At 44.3% G+C, this 21,818-nt stretch overlaps 1 protein-coding gene across 1 annotated transcript in view; it reads right to left on the bottom strand.

Moving 5' to 3' along the window:
• IARS1 (isoleucyl-tRNA synthetase 1) overlaps window positions 1-21,818 on the bottom strand; it is a 116,430-nt gene that overhangs the window by 14,824 nt on the left and 79,788 nt on the right. Inside the window, exons 25-30 of the mRNA XM_068158049.1 lie at window positions 20,374-20,476; window positions 20,000-20,083; window positions 8,586-8,760; window positions 7,112-7,224; window positions 6,368-6,463; window positions 4,175-4,351 (exon numbers count right to left, since the gene is read on the bottom strand). Coding sequence (XP_068014150.1) covers window positions 4,175-4,351; window positions 6,368-6,463; window positions 7,112-7,224; window positions 8,586-8,760; window positions 20,000-20,083; window positions 20,374-20,476 — 748 coding nt within the window. The remainder of the gene's footprint in view (window positions 1-4,174; window positions 4,352-6,367; window positions 6,464-7,111; window positions 7,225-8,585; window positions 8,761-19,999; window positions 20,084-20,373; window positions 20,477-21,818) is intronic.

Here is a 21,818-nt window from a genome sequence, read left to right as displayed (position 1 = left end):
CAGGAGTGAATACACTCAGGAAGAACACCCTTCCAGAGGTAATGCAGAGTACCTGAAGACAGGCCCCTGCTCTCAGTTGCTGTTTGGAGAAGCCTTCAGCCACGTCAAAGGAGCTACCAAGGACAAACAGAGGAGACAATGGCTTTGATATCAAGTCAGCCTTTGTGCCTAATCTCCCTACTAGCTGTTAGTGGGTCAATTAAGCCTTGAAACACTCCCAAAAAATGGAGCAGGTATCTTCCTGTGCAAATGAGACAGGGTGAAGAGCCCTGAGAATGTGGAGCAGTACTTGGGAAACAGACTTATTTTGTAGGGGCCTTAAACCACAGCTTTAAGAACACGCTTCTTCCAAGCATGGGTCTTTTCCTGACCTAAATATGGGCTGGAATTATTCCTCCATCTACACCAGTTTTCATGAATCACACTTTCAAAGATAGCTTAATTAAAAACTTCAATTAAACAAACATCATCCAGGAAGCACGTCTATGAACAACTGGTACTAGGTGGCTGTTTAAGGCAGGGCATTTTTGGTACATTTAGAGACTGTCAATAAGAGTCACAGTCCAAAGAGAGGACAGACTTGGAAGTGTTGCTCTCTTCTGAGCTCCTGTTACAAAGGAGGAAATGATATTCATTGATCAGCAAGTCTTACTCTGTGTTTATCCATTCCACCAGCAATTAAGAACTCATTTTTCAAGTAGTTGCTTTTCCATGCTAGTATTTTCCTGAGCAACTGCTGAGAGCAAGTCCTTGGGAGAGTTCATAATTAAGGCCTTGAATCAAAAATTGATCCAGGATAATTTCACAGAAGTACTGATCTGAACATAACCCAGAATATACTTGTAGAAAAGACAGACTGCATCTCATTTTTGTCCCAGTCACAAACATTCAACACCACACAGACTTCTGTTACTCTCTCCAGAAATTTGGTGCAATGATCTTGTCACAGATGATTCAACTTCTGCCACTCATGGAATGACAGACTTCATTCCTTGAACTTGCATCTGCTTTTATATCTACAAGCCTGTAAATGGTTACTGAAGCATTTCCCACACTGATGCTGCTTATCATCTTCCACCACCACCAATGCAGTTTGACTTCCAATCACAAAACCCAGTGCAATTCTAAGACAGACAAGTAGCCATAGCCATGGCTGGTGCACCCAACTGCACATTTACTGCTCGCTGCTGCAGCTATTCTCTGCTCTCCCCATAAAGGTCAAACTTCTGCATTGAAAGGATTTCTAAAGAAGGGCTTTTGCAGTTCAGGTGTTTTTATTCACTGCTCTTAATGTGACAAGCCAATTGCAGCAGAACACAGAGCACAGTCAAACATCTGCCCTAAACAATCCATCTCTGCAGTCCCAGGAAACAAAACTTCCAAGGAACGCTATACAGTTGCACTAAAATCTCAGTCATCTGCTTTTCTCTGCAACCTCTATTTTAAAGTCTAAATATGTGACTTATGGTTCAGAGGCACAGCAAGTCTGGAAGCACAGTAACCATCTAAATGTGCAGAAGGCAACCCATGTGGCAAAGACCACAGACTGACTCCCTGGGGAGGTATTTGGTAGTAATTGAGGCTCCTTGAAGCAAAATAATAAGAGCTCTGCATTTACTCACAAAGTTTTTCTTTGCCTCCATTTGCCAGACAAACTGCACAGCTTCAGTACACAGAACGTGCAGTAACTAAAGGGGTTTTTGTGTCTGAAAACCTCACTAGGTCCAAGATTGAAGCTGACAGCAGGAACTCTCAGCAGCATGATCATTACATTTCTATCAACTTAGTCATCAACTGCAGCAGCCACACAGAACTGTCTGTCCTATATAGTGCTGCTTCAGTTGAAATCTTTAAGGTTTTTCCCACTCTGAAATCCCACATTTCTGCAAGTGCACAGCCTGACCCACACACTTCCTAGCTCCAGTTTACACCCTAGCTCACCATTTCCAAAATTGCCTTGCTGACATCCAGACAACAGCCATCAATTACATCCCTATCCACCAGCACCTTCTGGCAGGGAAGATTTCATCTTTACATAGACAACATCATTTAAAAGTAATCCGAGAGTCTCAGCTTTCAGCATTTCACAAGGTTTTTCCTTCACTAGAATCTGCTACATTAAGATTTAGAAAATGGAAAAATAACAGCAGGGGGTGGAAACCACACTTGCACAGGCATGAAAGCTGTCATGGAAAGACACAGCAACCAACACTGGAGCTCATGTCCTGGGCAATTTCAGAGGCAGGCATTCCAACGTGAGTTTCCCAGAATTATACTTCCTTTTTTTTCCAGTTGCTTTTTCATTTTAATTCAAATTTGATGCAGACAGCATCAAACCATCTACCAGCAATATCCCAAGCAAGTACACAGAAGAAAGAGTAAAATAGTTCCACCAAATTCTCAGTCCCAATATCCTCCACCCACCTCTACGTCCTGTTTGTCCCTGCATTTGTCGCTCAGTTAAACTAAGACTTTTGAAACAGACCAAACAGAGCTTTGATTCAAAACTGGACAACCTTAGAAGTGTAATTAAAAAGTGTAAACCACTTTCTTTGTACATAGTGTAACTAAGATGAAATATGTGCTTTCATGCTTTCACTGAGGCACACAAGGGTGGTGGGTTGAAAGGGACTTGTGGAGATCATCCAGTCAAACTCCCCTGCTAAGGCAGACTCACCCAGACTGTGTTGCCCAGGATCACATTCAGGCAGGTTTTGAAAGTCTCCAGAGAAGGAGCCTCCACATCATCTCTGGGCAACCTGGACCAGTGCTCTGTCACCCTCCCAGGAAAGTTATTCCTCATGTTCAAATGAAACCTCCTGTGTTCCAGTTTGTGCCCACTGTCTCTTGCCCTGTCACCAGGCACCACTGGAAAGAGACCAGCTCCATCCTCTTGACTGCCACCCTGTAGATCTTTATATACCTTGGTTAAGACCCCCTCTGAGTTTTCTCTTTTCCAGGTCTCTCCAGCCTTTCCTTGTAAGAGATGATCCTGTCCCAGGATCCTCAGCCCCAGGTCTCTCAGCCTTCCAGAGATGATCCTGTCCCCTCAGCATATTTGTGGACCTCCTTTGGATTCTCTCCTTGTCTCTCCTGAACTGAGGAGTCCAGAACTAAGCACAATATTCCAGGTGAGGCCTCACCAAGGCAGAGTAGAGGAGGAGGAGAACCTCCCTCAAGCTGCTGGTCACAATCTTCTTAATGCACCCCAGGAGGGCCCTGGCCTTCTTAGCCACAAGGGCACATTGTTCGTTCATGGTCATCCTGTTGTCCACCAATGCTCCCAGGCCCTTTTCAACAGAGCAGCAGGTAGCCCCCTTACCTGTATTGGTTCAGGGGATTATTCCTCCCCAGGGGCAGGACTCTGCACTTGCCCTTGTTGAACTTCATGAGGTCCCCCTTTGCCCAACTCTCCAGCCTGTTCAGCTGAATGGCAGCACAGCCACTCCTCCCAGTTTGGTATCATTCCTTTCAGCTATTCTCAGATCTCTAAGCCACTCCATAAATCAAATTTTAGATTTGCTATCTCTTAAGTTCTTGTCTTTCTGGTCTGGCATGACATTTAGATAGAAGAATACTTCATCTTTGCCTCTCTAGGAATGCCTTTTGGATCTAGTAAACCTCAGTAAAACCAAGGCAAAAGTGTTCTCACAACAGATCAGAAGGAATAATCAAAGCAAACAAAGGTAACAGTTCAGAACTGCTGCTGAAAGAAGGAGCACTCTGCAAAATTGCCTTGTTATGACAACTAAACTTCAGCAACACAGGGGAGAAAATCCAGGTATCCTCAAACATTAATTAATGAGGTTGGTCTTAAGCCAAGAGGCAAAATTTAGCCTCAAAGGCTAACAACTATAATATGAAACCATGTTAGTTTAAAGATATTGGAGCAATGATATCTTTGCTATCTAAACAATGCACTAATCCAAGCACACGTAACTATGGGTATTAAGCTTACACAACCAACCACCTAACATCTTGATTTTGGCACCCAAGTTGCTCTGTTTTCAGACATAGCACACACACAGAACCCAACTATTTTCTTCTTTAAAATCAAGAACACTAATATGGAAGTGAACCAATATGAAACACTACCAGAACATCCCACAAATACATATTGACACAATTTCTCTGTAACTCAGAAGCAAGCAACATTATGCTTTTCCCTTCTTACTTGGGTTGTTTCCTGGATGAGAACTTCTTTTGAGGTAGGCACCGGGTAAGGCTTCAGGGCAGCCTTTATTGTGGCAAAAATGAAATCCTTATGTTCCTTGATAACAGTATCCAGGTAGTCACCTTCTGGATGGGATCTGTAGTACACTGTAATCTCATCTGTAGGAACCAGATTTCGCTGTAGGATTCAAATACACTAGTAAGTGACAGCCAGATGACCTCCACATATACAAACTAAGGAATACTTGTTAAATTTAAATTGAAGACAAAAAAACATCTCACAAAGATATTTACCAGGCCTTTGTTAAAAGTTGCTACAAAAGATTTGGAATAGAACAATTAATTCTTGTGAGAGAAGGGAAAGAAAGAGGCTTGAAACCTGGCGAGTTCCTCAAAAGGTAATGGTCAAATACTCTACGTTACTCAATGTCTCACTATGTTTATCAACTCCCCACTTTGGTGAGCCAAAAGCCTACCAGATGCATTACAAACCTTCTCCTGATGCACAAGAACTTTCCTAACATTAAGATACCTTGAAAGCCTGAAATTAAACCCTCAGCTCTTGGCTGAGCAGTTGCTCAATTGGTGATACATCCTCCCAACTAGTCCCTGAAGCATTTTCTATCACTTTGGAAGGAGGTGACCAGACTTAGGTTTCCACACTAGTTCTGCCACATCTCATGTACTAACATACACTTCAGGATAAGAGCAATTAATTTGGATGGTATGCTTACAAATGCTTAATTGGAACAAAACTCTGCTTCAGTGAGATAATGACTTTGAAGGGGAAAAACAGGACCAGCAAGAAAACTTCATTTCTAAAGTCTGCTTAAAATGATGACTGCCTTAATGCAAGGAATCCTTACTGCAGAGCTGGGACCTGTGGGGTTTATCAGTACACACTTCTGTAACAGGACTAGGGACAAAAGGAAGACAGAATAAATGCATTCTGTGCAATTAAGTATTTTGGTATTCATTTCAGTGAGATTAAATGATGGCTTTGTGTCAGTACAAAAGGAAGTTTCAATCATCCAGTCACTTATGAGAGAGTTTTCTTCTCATGGCCACATTTCTTCCCAGTTTTAGTTCATACAGAACTACATCTGCATAGTTTGCATCTATATGTAATTATTTGGGTAAAAAAAAATGGACATTTTTCTCTCTTATCCTGCAGTCCTAACTGTACAGATCTCTCTTCTCAAAAACACAACCCATGAAAACATTCTCTACACATCATTCTGAGCCCTTGCAAGATTTCTTCAGGCCTATGTCTGAAAAAGACACAAGTTTTAGTGTACTGCCACCAAGTCAGTCAAGCAGGAAACCCCTCCATACTTCACAGGACAACATGCTCCAGATTTGCAATGTCTGTGGGCAAAAGGGAAGCAGGGGATTGGTTTGGTTGTTTGGGGTTTTGTTCTTTGTTTAGTTTTGGTCTTGTTTGGATCTTTAACTTGCAGGTTCTGAAACCTTTACATTTTTTGGTACCAAGTTAAATATCATTTAATGTGCTCTCCAGATGAAAGGCTTTTTAGACTTGTCATCACCTCCACAGTGACCATGCTTTCTTGGCACAAAATGGAGATAGTGAATGCAGCTCTCTCTGGAATAGTGCTGTAAAGAGAAGGCCGTTACTTTGGTTTAAAATGTTCTAACACCAAGGCCAAACAGCTTCATTTGTATGTATGATGAGAAGCATTTAGAGCAGAATCATTAACACAGGTGCCAGAAACGCCTCCTGCAATTTGCTAAGCCACGAGTTTGTTTCTTACAGCAGTCCCAGGCTCATGTCTCAGCCCTCACCAGCCCAGCTGACGTAAGGCACCGGAACCAAGACAGAACAGAATGTAACTCCTGGCAGGAGGCAGGCAGGCTGGAGAGCTGCTTAGCTGGGACTGAACCACTGCTCTGTGGCTGAAGATAGAAAACAAAGAGTGGCTCAGTAAAATCAATTAGTTAACTGACTTTGGATAATGTATGTCAAACTCATCATTCAACTTGAGCTACTTACAATATAGGAATTCAAAATGAAAGTAATGATTTGGAATCATTTCTGTCCAATCAGAAAGCTATAAATGAGGGATAAATGATACAGGGCTTCATGCTTAACTAAAAAGGTCAGTTTCTGCTGCATATTGCCCACAAATTGCTTTAATGTAAATGACAGTCTTGTTCCAAACCACTGCTCCCTCACCTTTTTGCGAAGCTTCTGGATGCGATTGATGACTTCCCGGGCAACTCCTTCATCCACCATGGACTGGTCTGGGGTAACATCCAGCAAAACTAAAACCTGACATAATGCACAGAAGGTGACCAACTTGAAATGACTGCTGATAGCTCGCCCAGAAGCCCAGGTGCAGTTTTATAGAGCTCCTCAATTACAACACGTCATGTTGAAGAGAGCACTTCGACAGCTCCACAATTCAGAAGCTAGGCTCCTGGAATTTGTTGAACTGTCTGAACAAATAAATCCACTCTAGCTTTCACCTCACCATTTTCATAATTACAGAAACATCCAGGTTGGAAAAGACTCTCAGGATCACCAAGTCCAACCAATAACCCGAGTGTACAAGGTTCACCCCTAAACCATATCCTCAAGCACCACATCCAAACAACCTTTAAACAGGATTGGCAACTCAACCACCTCCCTGGGCAGCCCATTCCAATGCCTGACCACTCTTTCCATGAAAAAATTTTTCCTAGTGGCCAGTCTAAACCTATCCAGTCATAGCTTGAGGCCACTCCCTCTTGTTCTATCACTAATTACCCATGAGAAGAGGCCAGCACCAGCCTCTCCACAACGTCCTTTCAGGTAGTCGTAGACAGCAATGAGGTCTCCCCTCAGCCTCCTCTTTTTCAAACTAAATAGCCCAAGTAATACTTCCAGAGGAACTCTTCCCTTAACCAAACAGCAAAGAAGAAATAACCAGTAAAATACCTGAGCATCAGAATGTGCCTCAAACTGGGCAGACCCTCCTGCGACTTGATCAAAGGTATACATGAGACGGAGATCTTCCCCATGGAGTTCATGTCCTTCCACGACAATGGTGCCTGCAGAAATTGACAGATCAAGAGCATCTCTTCCCAAAAAGGGTTTAATTCAAAAAAGCTTTAAACCAGTATCAGCCTTCAAACAGACCAAACAGTTTCTTTGCAACACAGTCAGGCAGCAGTTGAGCTCTGTAAGAAACAGTGACCCATCCCACGTTCAGGTTCCTCATACAAGCACTTGTACAGGCAGCAGAACCCACTGCAGTGCAGATGCTTCAGCAACAGTTTGGACAGCATTTGAATCAAAGGGAATAAATCCTAAACATAGCCTGTACACCCAGCTATATCAAAACTCACAACAAAACAGTTCACCAGCTATAACTGGGCAAAGCACACCCACTGGGAAGTCTAGAACTGAAGCAATGCTTTTAGAATAAGAACATACATTCAGTTCCAGTCTTACAGAACAGCTTAGGCTCTGCTTCATTTAGGCCTTACAATAGAACTGAAACAAGGAAACAGGGTAAGATTAGGATACATAGTATCAGTCAGGGTTGGAAGGGACCACAAGGATCATCTAGTTCCAACCCCCCTGCCACGGGCAGGGACACCCCACACTAGATCAGCCTGGCCAGAGCCTCAGCCAGCCTGCTCTTAAACACCTCCAGGGACAGGGCCTCAACCACCTCCCTGGACAACCCATTCCAGGGCTTCACCACTCTCATGGGGAAGAACTTCCTCCTCACATCCAGCCTGAATCTCCCCACCTCCAGCTTCATTCCATTCCCCCTAGTCCTATCACTACCTGAGATCCTGAGAAGTCCTTCCTCAGCCTTCCTGTAGGCCCCCTTCAGATACTGGAAGGCCACAATTAGGTCACCTCAGAGCCTTCTCTTCTCCAGACTGAACAGCCCCAACTCCTTCAGTCTGTCCTCACAGGAGAGGTGCTCCAGCCCTCTGATCATCCTCATGGCCCTTCTCTGGACACCTTCCAGCACCTCCAGATCCCTCTTGTAAATGGGGCTCCAGAACTGGACACAGTACTCCAGGGGGGGTCTCACCAGAGCTGAGTAGAGGGGGAGGATCAACTCCCTTGACCTGCTGGCCACACTCCTCCTGATGCAGCCCAGGATCTGGTTGGCTTTGCGGGCCGCAAGTGCATGGCCATTTTTCTGCCAGCAAAATAATAGAAACAACTTTTCTTCTAGTCTTAAGATAAAACGTAATAGGGATAGTAAGAGGAAAGTAGGCCTGGAGTTTCCCTAAGCCCACAGAAGGGTTCTTTTGTCCCTGTTCCTTCCAATGTCCCATTAATATACACAAATCAAATGCAATTGCTCAATTTTCTTCTGATGAACCAAAGAATTTTGGATGTTTTTGGTCAGTGCTCCCATTGTTCAGTGGTTGGTGCCACTACTTGCCTGTCTCCTGGAATTTCTCCAGCTGCTCACTCTTCAGCTCCTTGATTGCAGCCATGACAGACTTAAATGCACCTTTCAAACGCTTCCCGAGCACCATGTGATCTGGCTCTGCTCTCAGCCGCACTCCGTATTTCTCTTTATTAGTAGACAGGGTCACTTGGCGGACATTAAGTTCCTGTATAAACACACCAGGAGGGCAAAAAAGCCCCAAACTCAACAAAAGCCACCTCTGGCAAGTGTATAAAGGGTACAAACCTAGGGACCACAGTTCTAGGGCAGTCACAGGTGGCAAACTGCAATATGGCTGTCTCTGTGGACTAAGTAGTTTGCCAACACTGCAAGGCCAAATAAGCCAAACTGATACTATCCTTCAGCAGAGGGTCCTACCCTCCCTTCCAGTCTTCAGCATACATTCATAGGACTGTTAAAGTTGGAAGAGCCCTTTGTGATCAAGTCCAACCACTTGTCTAGAGCTCACAATCTCACCACTAAGATGCTACCACTAAACCATGACCCTCAGCACCACATCCACACATACTTCCAGGGATGGTGACTTCACCACCTCTCTGGGCAGCCCTTTCCAATACCTCTAGGAGTGCTGGCTCCATCACTTCCCTGGGCAGCCTGTTCCAATGCCTGGGAAACCTTTCTGTGAAGAAATTTTCCACTCTCAACCTGATCCTGTTTAATCTTGTCCTCTCACTTGTTGCATGTGAGAGGAGATGGACCCCCACCTCACTCCAAACTCCTTTCAGGTAGTTGGAGAGGGCAATGAGGTTTCCCCTCAGCCTTCTTCATCTACTTGAGGTATACATTTCTCTTATCAACAGACACCAGTCAGCTCTCAACCCAAATCACATGCTTGTTCATGAGCCTTTTTTACTTCACTGCTACAACTACCTGAAAAGATAAAATCATTACTTAATATGTGCAGTGGCTTTAGCAAATGGCCTGGTGAAACTCACCCAAAAGGTTTGCTGCAACAGACCTTTCTGTGAGCATTTCACCAGGAGACTAACACCAACAACTTGATGGTTTAGGCTGTATAAATGCTGCTGCCTCATTTTCTCTCCTTCCTCATCTGTTGATTCTAGGTCTTTCCTGTACAGGAAACCACCTTGCTCAGAAGACCTTCTGTCTATGCCCTGCAGCAGGAGGTCAGTGTGCTGGAGCAGCCAAAAGAGTTTATATAACTTGCATGAAGGGCCCTAGACCAAGGATGTGATTTTGCACTACAGAAACCTGGGGGTGCCCCTGTGGGTTTTTTTACATACTGCACACAGGGTTTGTCCCCACATCTAAAGGGGAACACAGTGGTGCTGGAGAAAGTTTTAGAGAACAACTGATTAAAAGGACATCAATGCTACTGTAACAGGAAAGATCAAGGCTTTAATTCTTTGGAGATAGCAAAGCTGAATGGGGATATGACTGAGGTAAAACAATAGTTCTGAATGAGATGGGTAGGAATGTAAAGCCATTATTCACCAAATCCCCACACAACCCCTCAAGTAAGGGAGCATACAGTGGAAATCATAGCAGATGGGTTTACAAGAGAGATACAAGTAGTTAACTCTTGAAACTTAATTTCAGAAGAGGAGGGAAGCAGGAGGGTACCACAAAATTCAATAAGGAATTCAGTTCATAATAGAAGACACGTGAGAAGATGCAGCAGGGAACAAGCAGGCATTTGCCCTTGAGTGTCTTCAACAGAGCAGCTGCAGATGGTGACTGTGACAGGAGTCTACTGCAGGAAGCAGCCAGATGCTTGTGCTCTAGATAGACTCTACCACTGCAGGAGACAGCACAAGGTGCTGGATGAGCAACAAGTCCAAACCACTAAGTCCTTTCTTACATTCTTAATTACAAATATTTTCCTCATCACACAAGCACATTCAAAATCACCATTAACAACAAAAACACCCCAAACCACAAACCTTATTGTTATGCACCCTGACCATTACACAATGGCCAGAGTGGAAAATACACTGCAAGGCTCTCTACTCTGCAATTAATTCTGTCCCATAAACAAATGTATTACAGCAGGAAAGAATGTCTTGGTACATCTCCTCAAAATAAGAGCACTGTATCCCAGTGCTATTTTGGGGCTTCATGAGAACCTGCTTTGCCCCTGCTTTATAAAGCCAAGTAAGAACCAGGCACAAGACAGGACTTGATACCTAAACTTCCAGTCTCACAGAGTCTCATTCTCCAGTCTTGGTGTAACCTACCTGGGACAGACTTTGGAAAGTTTGACTTGCTAACTTGCAGCTCTTCTACAGGCTCCGACCTGCGCGTATCTGCAGCACATTTCACTACCATTTGGCAAGTTTTGTCTGTCAGGCTGCCCAATACTTGAAGCACTTTGTCTTTAAATCTCCACTAGAAGGTTGTTAAGTGTTCCCAACAACTCGACACAGAATGACCAAGTGCATTTGGCAAGCAAGCTACTCCAGGTCATTCAGGAAGCAGAAGTAAATGGTAGTGTCAGCATGACTGCTGCAGCCAGTAGCCAAACATTTAGACTGAGAAGGAATGCTTAACTACAACCTCTAAGCCTAATTCCCCAGGAACTCTTAGTGATATGAGGAGCCAAGACTACAACTGAATCTAATTTTATTTAATACATCTTTTAGGAAATCTAATTAAAATTACATACTTCAGAAAATCAGCTTTAATGGGGTGCTGCTGGAAATGAGCCCACAAGTGGTAAGTGACAACCTCATGGGGGAAAAAGACACAATAATCCAGAAAAAATGGCACAAATTGAAAGATGACTTTGGGCCTGATTAGATAAATTACATAGAAGCCAACTCCATCAGGACAAGTTTTCTATACTAATTAGATTAGGAAACCATTCTTCTGTGTACTTTATCAATTAAAACAACAGATTGACTCCAAAACAAAGCCTGTCTGTATCTTAGGTCTGTTTATGTCTGCCTTGATATAGTGCTTTGCCTTAAAATAGTTCTTATCTTCCCAGTAAATCATAATTAGCCCCTTCACAGGTCTTTTAAGTTTGATACATACAAACTGAGGCAACCAGTCCTTCCCACAGCCAGCTGCAAGATCTGTATATTCAGACACAGCTATGCACAAGGGCCTTTCATCCACCATCAGATCAACCAGCAACCCAACAATGCCCACTGCTCAGAACAGAGAAACACCAGGGCTGTACTTCAGCTGGGCTGGGCTCTGTAAGCAAACATCCTAAAAAGGAAAATAAATATCCATTATGCAATATTGTAAGAAACAAAACCCTGAAGGACCACACACTGCCAGAGTTCACACGTCAGTTAATTCAGCCCATTCACAGACTGTCTCCTACGTTTCTGTAACACCATTAACATTAGGAAATACTGGCAGACCTCAGATGTCACAGAATCAACAAGGTTGGAAAAGACCTCAGAGATCATCAAGTCCAACCTATCACCTAACACCTCATGACTAACTAAACTATGGCTCCAAGTGCCACATCCAATCCTTTTTTGAATACTTCCAGGGATGGTGACTCCACCACCTCCCTGGGCAGCACATTCCAATGGCCAATTACTCTTTCTGTGAAGAACTCTCTCCTCACCTTGAGCCTAAACCTCCCCTGGTGCAGCTTGAGACTGTGTCCTCTTGTTCTGGTGCTGGTTGCCTGGGAGAAGAGGCCAACCCCCACCTGGCTACAACCGCTTTTTGGGTAGTTGCAGAGAGCAGTAAGATCTCCCCCTGAGCCTCCTGTTCTCCAGCCTAAGCAACCCCAGCTCCCTCAGCTTCTCCTCATAGGGCTTGTGCTCAAGACCCCTCCCCAGCCTTGTTGCCCTTCTCTGGACACCTTCAAGTCTCTCAATGTCCTTCTTAAATTGAGGGGCCCAGAACTGGACACAGTACTCAAGGTATGGCCTAACCAGTGCTGTGTACAGGGGCAGAATGACTTCCCTGCTCCTGCTGACCTTACTATTTCTGATGTGGGCCAGGATGCCATCGGCTTTCTTGGCCACCTGGATACACTGCTGGCTCCTGTTCACCAGGATTTGATGCAGTAGTCACATTTTTCTGGTTTATTACAGCCATACACAGGAGTGACAGTTGACAAATGACATGTCTGGAGGTGAAAAACATTCTGATTGTACACAGATAGCTTACTCAGATAAACTTACTTAGGTAAAACCTTTCACTGAAGCAAGAAGTTCTGAACTAGACTTGTAAAGGGCCCCAAACACTCATGAATGAATTGCAACTGTGTTCAGTTGCTAAAAAGCCTTTTCCACTCCTTTCATTCTGTTTTGCTTTTTTGCATGATAATTCTATACTCTGGACAGTTCCATTATTAAAATCCATTTATTTAAATGATTTGCTCTGTTCTGATGATGTGAGTCAGTCTGCAGATCAAAGCCTACAGCTGCTTCTGAAACTGGTGAATAAAAGTTTTGAAGAACTGACAAGTGTATGTCTCAAATTTTTTTTTGTCAGCAATTGCAGGAAATTAAATGGTGTAATTTGTCTCTCAGATTACCTCTGACACGTGCAGATTTACTAGAAGCACATTTCTGGCAAGAACTGAAGGTTCTAAAGCTCTGAATATGTAGAAGGTTGATGAACAAAACTGCAAATACAGCCCAAGTGTGAGAGACTAAAAGCTTGTCTCTCCTGGTGTGACTCAAGATAAAATCACTTGCTGCTTGCCCAGACAATAGCAGATGTGTGTTGGGCAGAGCCACTGGAACGACTCTTGGAAGGTGCAAAGGTAACATTGCTCTCTGGACCACAGCTGGCCTGACAACAATGGACCGAGGCCACCTTCGGGAATATGCATGAGACAAGATAATCTCCACCCATCAAGTACTCTGGAAAGGGAGGATGGTGAGACAAAGGATTCACCACCTGGCCCCTGATTTCCTGAGGGACAATACTTGGACACATACCTAAGGACTAAAAACTGTATAAAAAGACTTAAGCAACTACTGGCTCGGCAGAAGAGAAACGGAGGTGAAGGTGGAGGGAGGTGGCTGAGGCCCTGTCCCTGGAGATGTTCAAGACCAGGCTGGACAAGGCTCTGGCCAGCCTGATCTAGTGTGAGGTGTCCCTGCCGATGGCAAAGGGGTTGGAACTAGATGATCCTTGTGGTCCCTTCCAACCCTGACTGATACTATGATACCAAAACACAGAAGAAGGACCATGCCGCTGAGAAAGAAAGCACGAGAGAAGGAAAAGCCCTGGACAATGCTGCTCCAGAGAAAAGAGGCTGCGGAGCCTGGAAGAAGCACATTGAACCCTCTCTCCATGTCCTAAGATCTGCCTGCTGCAACTCATGGAGCTGAAGAGGCTGCCCACAGGACCACATCGCTTCTACAGCCAAAGCTTCAGCACCGTTTCTCTACAGACCCAGCATCTCCTGCAGCACCTTTCCTCTACAGACTCAAACTGTCTTGGGGGGGGGGTGAGGGGTGTGGTAATATAATTCCTCTTCTCTCTCTCTCTCTTTTCTCTCTCTCTCCTTCTGATCCATCCACTTTATTTATGTAATAAATAGTCTAGCTGTTGATATTTTGGCCTCCTTTGTGCCTCTCATTTCACAACACGGGAACAGTCAAAAGAACTTGAGTCTCTTTCCCTCTCCGGACCGAGACACCAAGGAACACCGCCCAGTCTGCCTGTTTTCACTGACTTCTTCAGCCCTGCCCCATTTTAGTAAACAATTAGATTGATTGCTACTAAATACAGTACACCACAGAGTAAGCTTTGGAATTAGCCTGGAGAATTTCAAAATGCTTAACAAAAATTGGACAATGAACAGCAGTTTGTATTGGTGCTTCCACAAAGGTATTTGAGCTTGTTGTAACTCTTCAGTTGGAACACAAGACATACCTTGTTTGCAGCAGCAAATGAATACAAACTAAAACATACTTTTTGTACGAGCCAATAATGTAACCACTCTATCAAATTGCTAAGTTCTTTGTTATCTTTTACTAGCTTCACAGCAAATTTTGTCAGCTATCTTGCAGTAGTAATTGGAGTATACCTGAATATGAGCCAGCAGTGTGCCCAGGTGGCCAAGAGGGCCAAGAGCATCCTGCCCTGCATTAGGAATAGTGTGGCCAGCAGGAGCAGGGAGGTCATTGTGCCCTGTACTCTGCTTTAGTTAGGCCGCACCTTGAGTCCTGTGTCCAGTTCTGGGCCCCTCAGTTTAAGAAGGACATCGAAACACTTGAACGTGTCCAGAAAAGGGCAACAAGGCTGGGGAGAGGCCTTGAACACAAGCCCTATGAGGAGAAGCTGAGGGAGCTGGGATTGTTTAGCCTGGAGAAGAGGAGGCTCAGGGATGACCTCATTGCCCTCTACAACTACCTGAAAGGTGGTTGTAGCCAGGAAGGGGTTGGCCTCTTCTCCCAGGCAACCAGCACCAGAACAAGGGGACACAGTCTCAAGCTGCACCAGGGGAGGTTTAGACTCGAGGTGAGGAGGAAGTTCTTCACCGAGCGAGTCATTCGTCATTGGAACGGGTTGCCCAGGGAGGTGGTTGAGTCATCGACCCTGGAGGCGTTCAAGGGGAGATTGGACGTGGCACTTGGTGCCATGGTCTAGACATGGGGTCTGTGTTGATAGGTTGGACTCGATGATCCTCGAGGTCCTTTCCAACCTAAGTGATACTGTGAGTATCAAACCTGATCTCCCTTAAAACTGCATCCTATAAAACCCACAAATCCAGTTTCCACAGGAAGAAGATTTGATGGACACCGACCTGAATTAAAACACACACCTCTGTTTCTGAAAAGATTCAGGGATCAAAATGATTAACAATAATAACAGCAGTTCTGAAGTGAAGCCTCCCAGCTGCCAAGCCTAAGCGAAATAATCAATAACCTGACAGAAAAGCTTTACAATTCCACTTGCAAATCAATTCAGATTTTTTTTTTTCCTAATTAAAATTCTTTCAGCACACAGTTCTTTGGTATTTAAGTCCTACAGTACCTAGGAGCAAGCAGCACACAACATTGATCTGCAACTCTGGTGCACTGAGCCATGACTCCCCCAGCCAGTGCTCTGAAGTTGCCCCCAGCAGAAATATTAGAAGACTCTCTTGGATGTATTTTAGGCTACGGGAAAGATGGCATTGCTGGAGTCACACAGATGATCAGAGGACTGAAACATCTCTCCTATGAAGACAGGCTGAAAGAATTGGGGCTGTGGAGCCTGGAGAAGAGAAAGCACCAGGGAGACCTTATATCTACATTTCAGTATCTGAAGGGGACCTACAGGAAGGCTGAGAAGGGACTGTTAAGAAGCGCTTTTAGTGACAGGAAAAAGGGCAATGGTTTGTAACTGGAGCAGTGCAGGTTCAGACTGGACATCAGGAGGAAGTTCTTTACAGTGAGAGTGGTGAAATACTGGAACAGGTTGTCCAGGGATAGGTTTGAGACCCTGTCTCCAGAGACATGCAAGACCAGACTTGATGGGGTCCTGGGCAGCCTGGTCTAGCTGGAGGCATCCCTGCTGACTGCAGGGGGGTTGGGAACAAGATGACCTTTGAGGGTCCCTTCTAACCCAATGCAATGTGTGAGTCATATGTAATTAGAAGCTGAAGAGGTCAATTCTATAGTTGTGCTCTTGCAGGGGCTTGGACTCAAAAATCTCCAGAGGTCCCTTCCAACCCCTAACATCCTGTGATCCTGCAAGGTCCTCCATTGCTCCAGTCATCTCTCCAGTTCCTTGACGGTCATGATTGTTCTCACTAAGAGAAGTGAGTTGACTTGCTTGGGTAGACGAAGGTCAGCAAAGCAGCTGACCATGACAATGACAACTTGAACTAAAAAAGTTCCGACACATTGCAAGCATGTGACTGGATCCTTCTGTTACAGAACCCTCTGAAGACATCGTAGTGAAAGGAAGAAAAACTCCTTATTCTACCAAGGACAGGCATATGATGAGGGCCATGACATTTCTGGACAAAGGAAAAATACCTCCTGCCAATGGTTATTACAATAGAAATTAGATGTCTCTTTTTCTGTGTCAACACCTGTTTCACTGGCTTCAGAGAATGCAAAGCACTACAAACTCTTAACATAAGAAAAATAAATAAGTCTATTACATAGAGGATGTCATCACTTGACACTTCTACCACCAGCATGCCTCAGCACAGCCATGGGATTGACTCTGTCATGAACCTGTATGAACCCACCTGGGAAGCAACAGATTCTGACAAATGGAAGATGACAGAAAGGTCAAAGGTCATTAGTGGAAATACAATTCATAATCCAGAGACTCTTAAGCAGAAAGATTGCTGAACCCACCAGTCCTATCTTATATCAGCACCTAAGATGTAAAGAGGTCCTAGGGTGACACAGCACATCCTGACAAGAGGACAGTAAATTGCTCTGCAGTGGCAGACTCAAAGCTCCAGTACCATGGGTGGAGCTAAAGGAAAGGAAGTCCTCTGAACTGTGCAGAATCACTGCATTTCTCACTCCATTACTGAACTTGGACACACAGAAGCCAAACACTAACAGCAGCAGTTGGGAAGCACGCTGGAGGTAAACCAGGACAAACAATGAAGTTGTGACAGCAATCTGCTTGTAGTACATATGCCACAGGTACTTCGGTACAGGAACAGACCAAACTCCAGTAGACAAAGCAAACAAAGTGCACTCTACGGCTCATCTTGCCAGACACGAAGTTATCCAGGAAGGGAAGGAAGCCTTACATAAACTGTTCAGATGTACAACCACATTGCTGTTCAAATGGGTTTTTTTTTCCCCCACACTATTTTTTCCCCATTTACAGAGAGATTGTTTCAAAGCAGTAGACTGGAAATGACAAGACACAAGAAAGCTGAGCTCATAGTTCACAAGCATTCAGAAACCCTATTCAGACTCCTACATGAAATCTCTTCTAACAACAGTTAAGGAAGCTGATATTTGGGGAGCCTGCCAGTTTTTATTTCACGTGGTACTTAACTTCTCTGACAAGGACCATGCATTGAGGCTAGCATCCCTGCCTCAGAGACACTTTTATCAGGAGATCTTGAATGAAGATCGTCTGAACAGCTACCAAGGTCTTTGTTTTGCAAAACTACTCCTTCAGTTCTCAGCTGAGAGAAAAGCTGGTGTGTGTTCTGGCTCGTTGAAGTAAGAGCCACACAAGTACCAGAAGATTGCATAAAGGAAGGATTCAAGGGAAAATCCAGACAGACTAATACACAGAAATTGTCATGAGGTAATCCCCGATTTATATTCGAGTCTGGTGCATGCATTCTGCTCAACATCAACACCAAATCAGTCTCTTCAGAATTCTGCTTTCTTAGCAAAGAGCTGCTATTCGAAATGCAAGTCTTTCCTTCCCAAAGCACAGCCACAAAGATGAAGTCATGGCTTATCTCTCCAAGGAACACTGAAACATCTGGGTGGAAAGTGATATCTATCCCAAGGAGAGACTACTCCAACACAAGGAAACCAAGACTGCTCACAAAGAACAGCACTGCTCAGCCATCTTCCTCCTCCCCTCCCTGTCTCCCAGACTGCTTCTCCAGTCCTTCGATGGGAGTGGTATTATCTCTAACTCTCTATCCAGCAAAGGAATTAGAAAGTCCTATGGCTACTAACACTGAAAATACACATAGAGCTCATGACATCAAAATGTTTGAGCATGACAGATTTAAGTAATAACAGCCACTGATTTGCAGGAGGCCCCAACACCTAGAAAAAAGTGCAAAGGCACATTGGCAGAGTAGCTTTAGGATTCCCCCTTTGCTTTTTCAATAAACCCACCATAGCTCATCAAAACTCCTTAGTGTGGCTCATACACTCTCTCTTTTGACTATTCCCTCTTCCTGTTGGATTTCTCTTGTACACCACAGATATGAAAGCAGATGCAAGTAAGATCTATTTGTAATTAAATTTGAACAGAAAGACTAAAAAAAGCCAACTCTACAGTTTTTTAAGCAATCACAAGTAACATGCTTTATGCTTTCACTATGACCTCTGAAGTTTAAAAGATTATAATATAAACATAAGCAAATAATGTTTATAAACAAACTCCTTTTTCACTACCCTTCTTGAAATACTATGGCTTTTTATATGACTGCCTACAAAGAGAAAGTGCAGCCAGTTTCAGGAAGTTAAGCTCAAAACCCAAGAAGGGTTATTTTTCTCCTAAACAAGAGGGCTTTTCTCCAGACTAAGCTTTAGAAGTAGGGCAAGCTGCACTTCTCTAATGGACACACATTAAAGGGGTCTTGCAGTGGCATACAGGAGCAGAGGAGTGTAAGAAACTGTGCAGACTATGATTTGATTTATTTGACAGTTTATTTCCCAAACAAAATCCTGCAAAAAACATAGCTGGTCCCCTATTGTCCCATCCATGGAACTCCTCTCCATCAACCCTTCCCCTTCCTGCCAAACTGGTTTTAATGCCCTTTAGTTAAAGAGGATCACAAATTTTGCAATCCATCTCTTTGACATGCAGATGACTATTGTTTTATTTCCATTCAGACAATGTTTTCTCCTTTCACTGATGAAGAAAAAGAACATTTCTAATAGTCTCTTTGTCCTACGCAGTCAGTTTGAGTGATTAAGCGTTTCTCAACACTGGAACAGACTAAGAATCATCACCCATTTGCATTCACTTCTGTACACAGTACCCATTAACATCCCCTTCCATTGCAATTCTCTTTCCAATTACTTTCACCTAGTGAGTTATTAACACCATCAACAGGGAAGGCTGGGGGTTTGTTTATTTAGGTGATTGGCATACACAATCCAGTTGAGCATCATTGTTTCATAGTTTCATTCAGGGTTGGAAGGGACCACAAGGATCATCTAGTTCCAATCCCCCCGCCATGGGCAGGGACACCCCACACTAGATCAGCCTGGCCAGAGCCTCAGCCAGCCTGCTCTTAAACATCCCCAGGGACAGGGCCTCGACCACCTCCCTGGACAACCCATTCCAGGGTTTCACCACTCTCATGGGGAAGAACCTCCTCCTCACATCTAGCCTGAATCTCCCCACCTCTACCTTCATTCCATTCCCCCTAGTCCTATCATTACCTGAGATCCTGAGAAGTCCTTCCCCAGACTTCCTGTAGCCCCCTTCAGATACTGGAAGGCCACAATTAGGTCACCTGGGAGCCTTCTCTTCTGCAGACTGAACAGCCCCAACTCCTTCACTGTCCTCATAGGAGAGGTGCTCCAGCCCTCTGATCATCCTTGTGGCCCTTCTCTGGACACCTTCCAGCATCTCCACATCCCTCTTGTAATAGGGGCTCCAGAACTGGACACAGTACTCCAGGTGGGGCCTCACCAGGGCTGAGTAGAGGGGGAGGATCACCTCCCTTAACCTGCTAGCCACACTTCTCCTGATGCAGCCCAGGATCTGATTGGCTTTGCGGGCTGCAAGTGCACATTGAGAGCTCATGTTGAGCATGATGTTCTTACCTCAAGTACATACTTCTCTAAAGATCTGATGTTTTCCAACGCCTCTGGATCCTGGTGGATAACAACTACTTCTTTCAAGGGGTACTGGGGAGAAGGAATGAAAAAAAAATTAAGAACAAAAAAATTAAAACAAAACAAACAAGCAAAAAAAAAAATTAAGAAACAAACAAAGAAAAGACCCAAACCCAAAACACTTTTGTCCTTCCATTGAAACACAAAGAAACTCCAGAAGTTATTTATTATGTGAGGTATTTAATTTTGGAATAGCAATGAGAGTTCAGCAAGAAATTACTCAGTTTCCCCAGGCCTGCTCCACAGTTGCAAAGTTATTGCACATTCCCAAGGTATTGATAAGAGATGCTAAGAATGCTGACCTTGACTGGAATGGTTTTTCTGTCTCTGATTACTCGTCCAAGCTCAATAACAGACTGCAAACAAGAAACGGCACTTTCAATTTTTTTGTCGATGAGATCCTCCCTGGATTAAAAAAGGAAAGGTTATATTGCCTCATTTCCATTGTATCTGTTTGAGCAGAGTGAAAACATTCTACTCCCTTCTCTGAAATTTCCTACAGGAGACTCAATTATGCCCTCTTTGGAGCAGTAAGAAAAATGAACCAATGGGGTTTTTTTTTCCTCTCTTTGTGGGAGACAATGATGAGGGAATCACTGGCTGAGACAAAAAACAGAGCTATTTTTAGATCTTCTTTTGTTAGGTCCTCTCATAAGATGGAGATGATGGATTGAGTCATACTACCTATTCTATTAATGGAATAGAATAGAATTAACCAGGTTGGAAGAGACCTTTGAGATCGAGTCCAACCTATCATCCAACGCTATCTAATCAACTAAACCATGGCACCAAGCACCCCATCCAGTCTCTTCCTAAACACCTCCAGTGATGGTGACCCCACCACCTCCCTGGGCAGCACATTCCAATGGCCAATCATTCTGTGAAGAGCTTTTTCCTAACATCCAGCCTAAACCTCCCCTGCTGCAGCTTGAGACTGTGTCCTCTTGTTCTGGTACTGGTTGCCTGGGAGAAGAGAGCAACCCCCAGCTGGCTGTCTACGACCTCCCTTAAGGTAGTTGTAGAGAGCATTAAGGTCTCCCCTGATCCTCCTCCTCTCCAGGCTAAGCAACCCCAGCTCCCTTAGCCTCTCTTCATAGGGCTGTGCTCCAAATCCCTCACCAGCTTTGCTACCCTTGTCTGGACACGTTCCAGCAAGTCAACATCTTTCCTAAACTGAGGGGCCTAGTACTGGACACAGTACTCGAGGTGTGCCCTAACCAGTGGCCAATAATAAACAAGGTTTACATTCATAGTATCAGAAGAAGATGAAAAAAAGGTAAGTAGGATATTTATCATGCCAATGAAATGCCAATAATGCAACCAACACGTGGATCTCAGTTTATCATCTTTGCCAATAATTTCAGATCAATGTTTGAGATAATCCTGTCATCTTTCCTGGCTTCATCGTTTTAATACCCTTCCATTTTGAGGCAAGGCAGGATTGGGGGTATTTTCTGCCTTTATTGAGGAGGTTAGATTGTTTTGTGTCCTATGAGGAGAGGCTGAGGGAGCTGGGATTGTTTAGCCTGGAGAAGAGGAGGCTCAGGGGTGACCTCATTGCCCTCTACAACTACCTGAAAGGTGGTTGTAGCCGGGAAGGGGTTGGTCTCTTCTCCCAAGCAACCAGCACCAGAACAAGGGGACACAGTCTCAAGCTGCACCAGGGGAGGTTTAGACTCGAGGTGAGGAGGAAGTTCTTCACCGAGCGAGTCGTTCGTCATTGGAATGTGCTGCCCAGGGAGGTGAT

This window comes from Melanerpes formicivorus, unplaced genomic scaffold (assembly GCF_026170545.1).
Source record: "Melanerpes formicivorus ecotype bairdi unplaced genomic scaffold, bMelFor1.0.p_v2 SCAF_38, whole genome shotgun sequence".
Classification (NCBI taxonomy): domain Eukaryota; kingdom Metazoa; phylum Chordata; class Aves; order Piciformes; family Picidae; genus Melanerpes; species Melanerpes formicivorus.
Note: the sequence above shows the minus strand (reverse complement) of the source record. Positions and strands in the feature narration are given on the sequence as shown.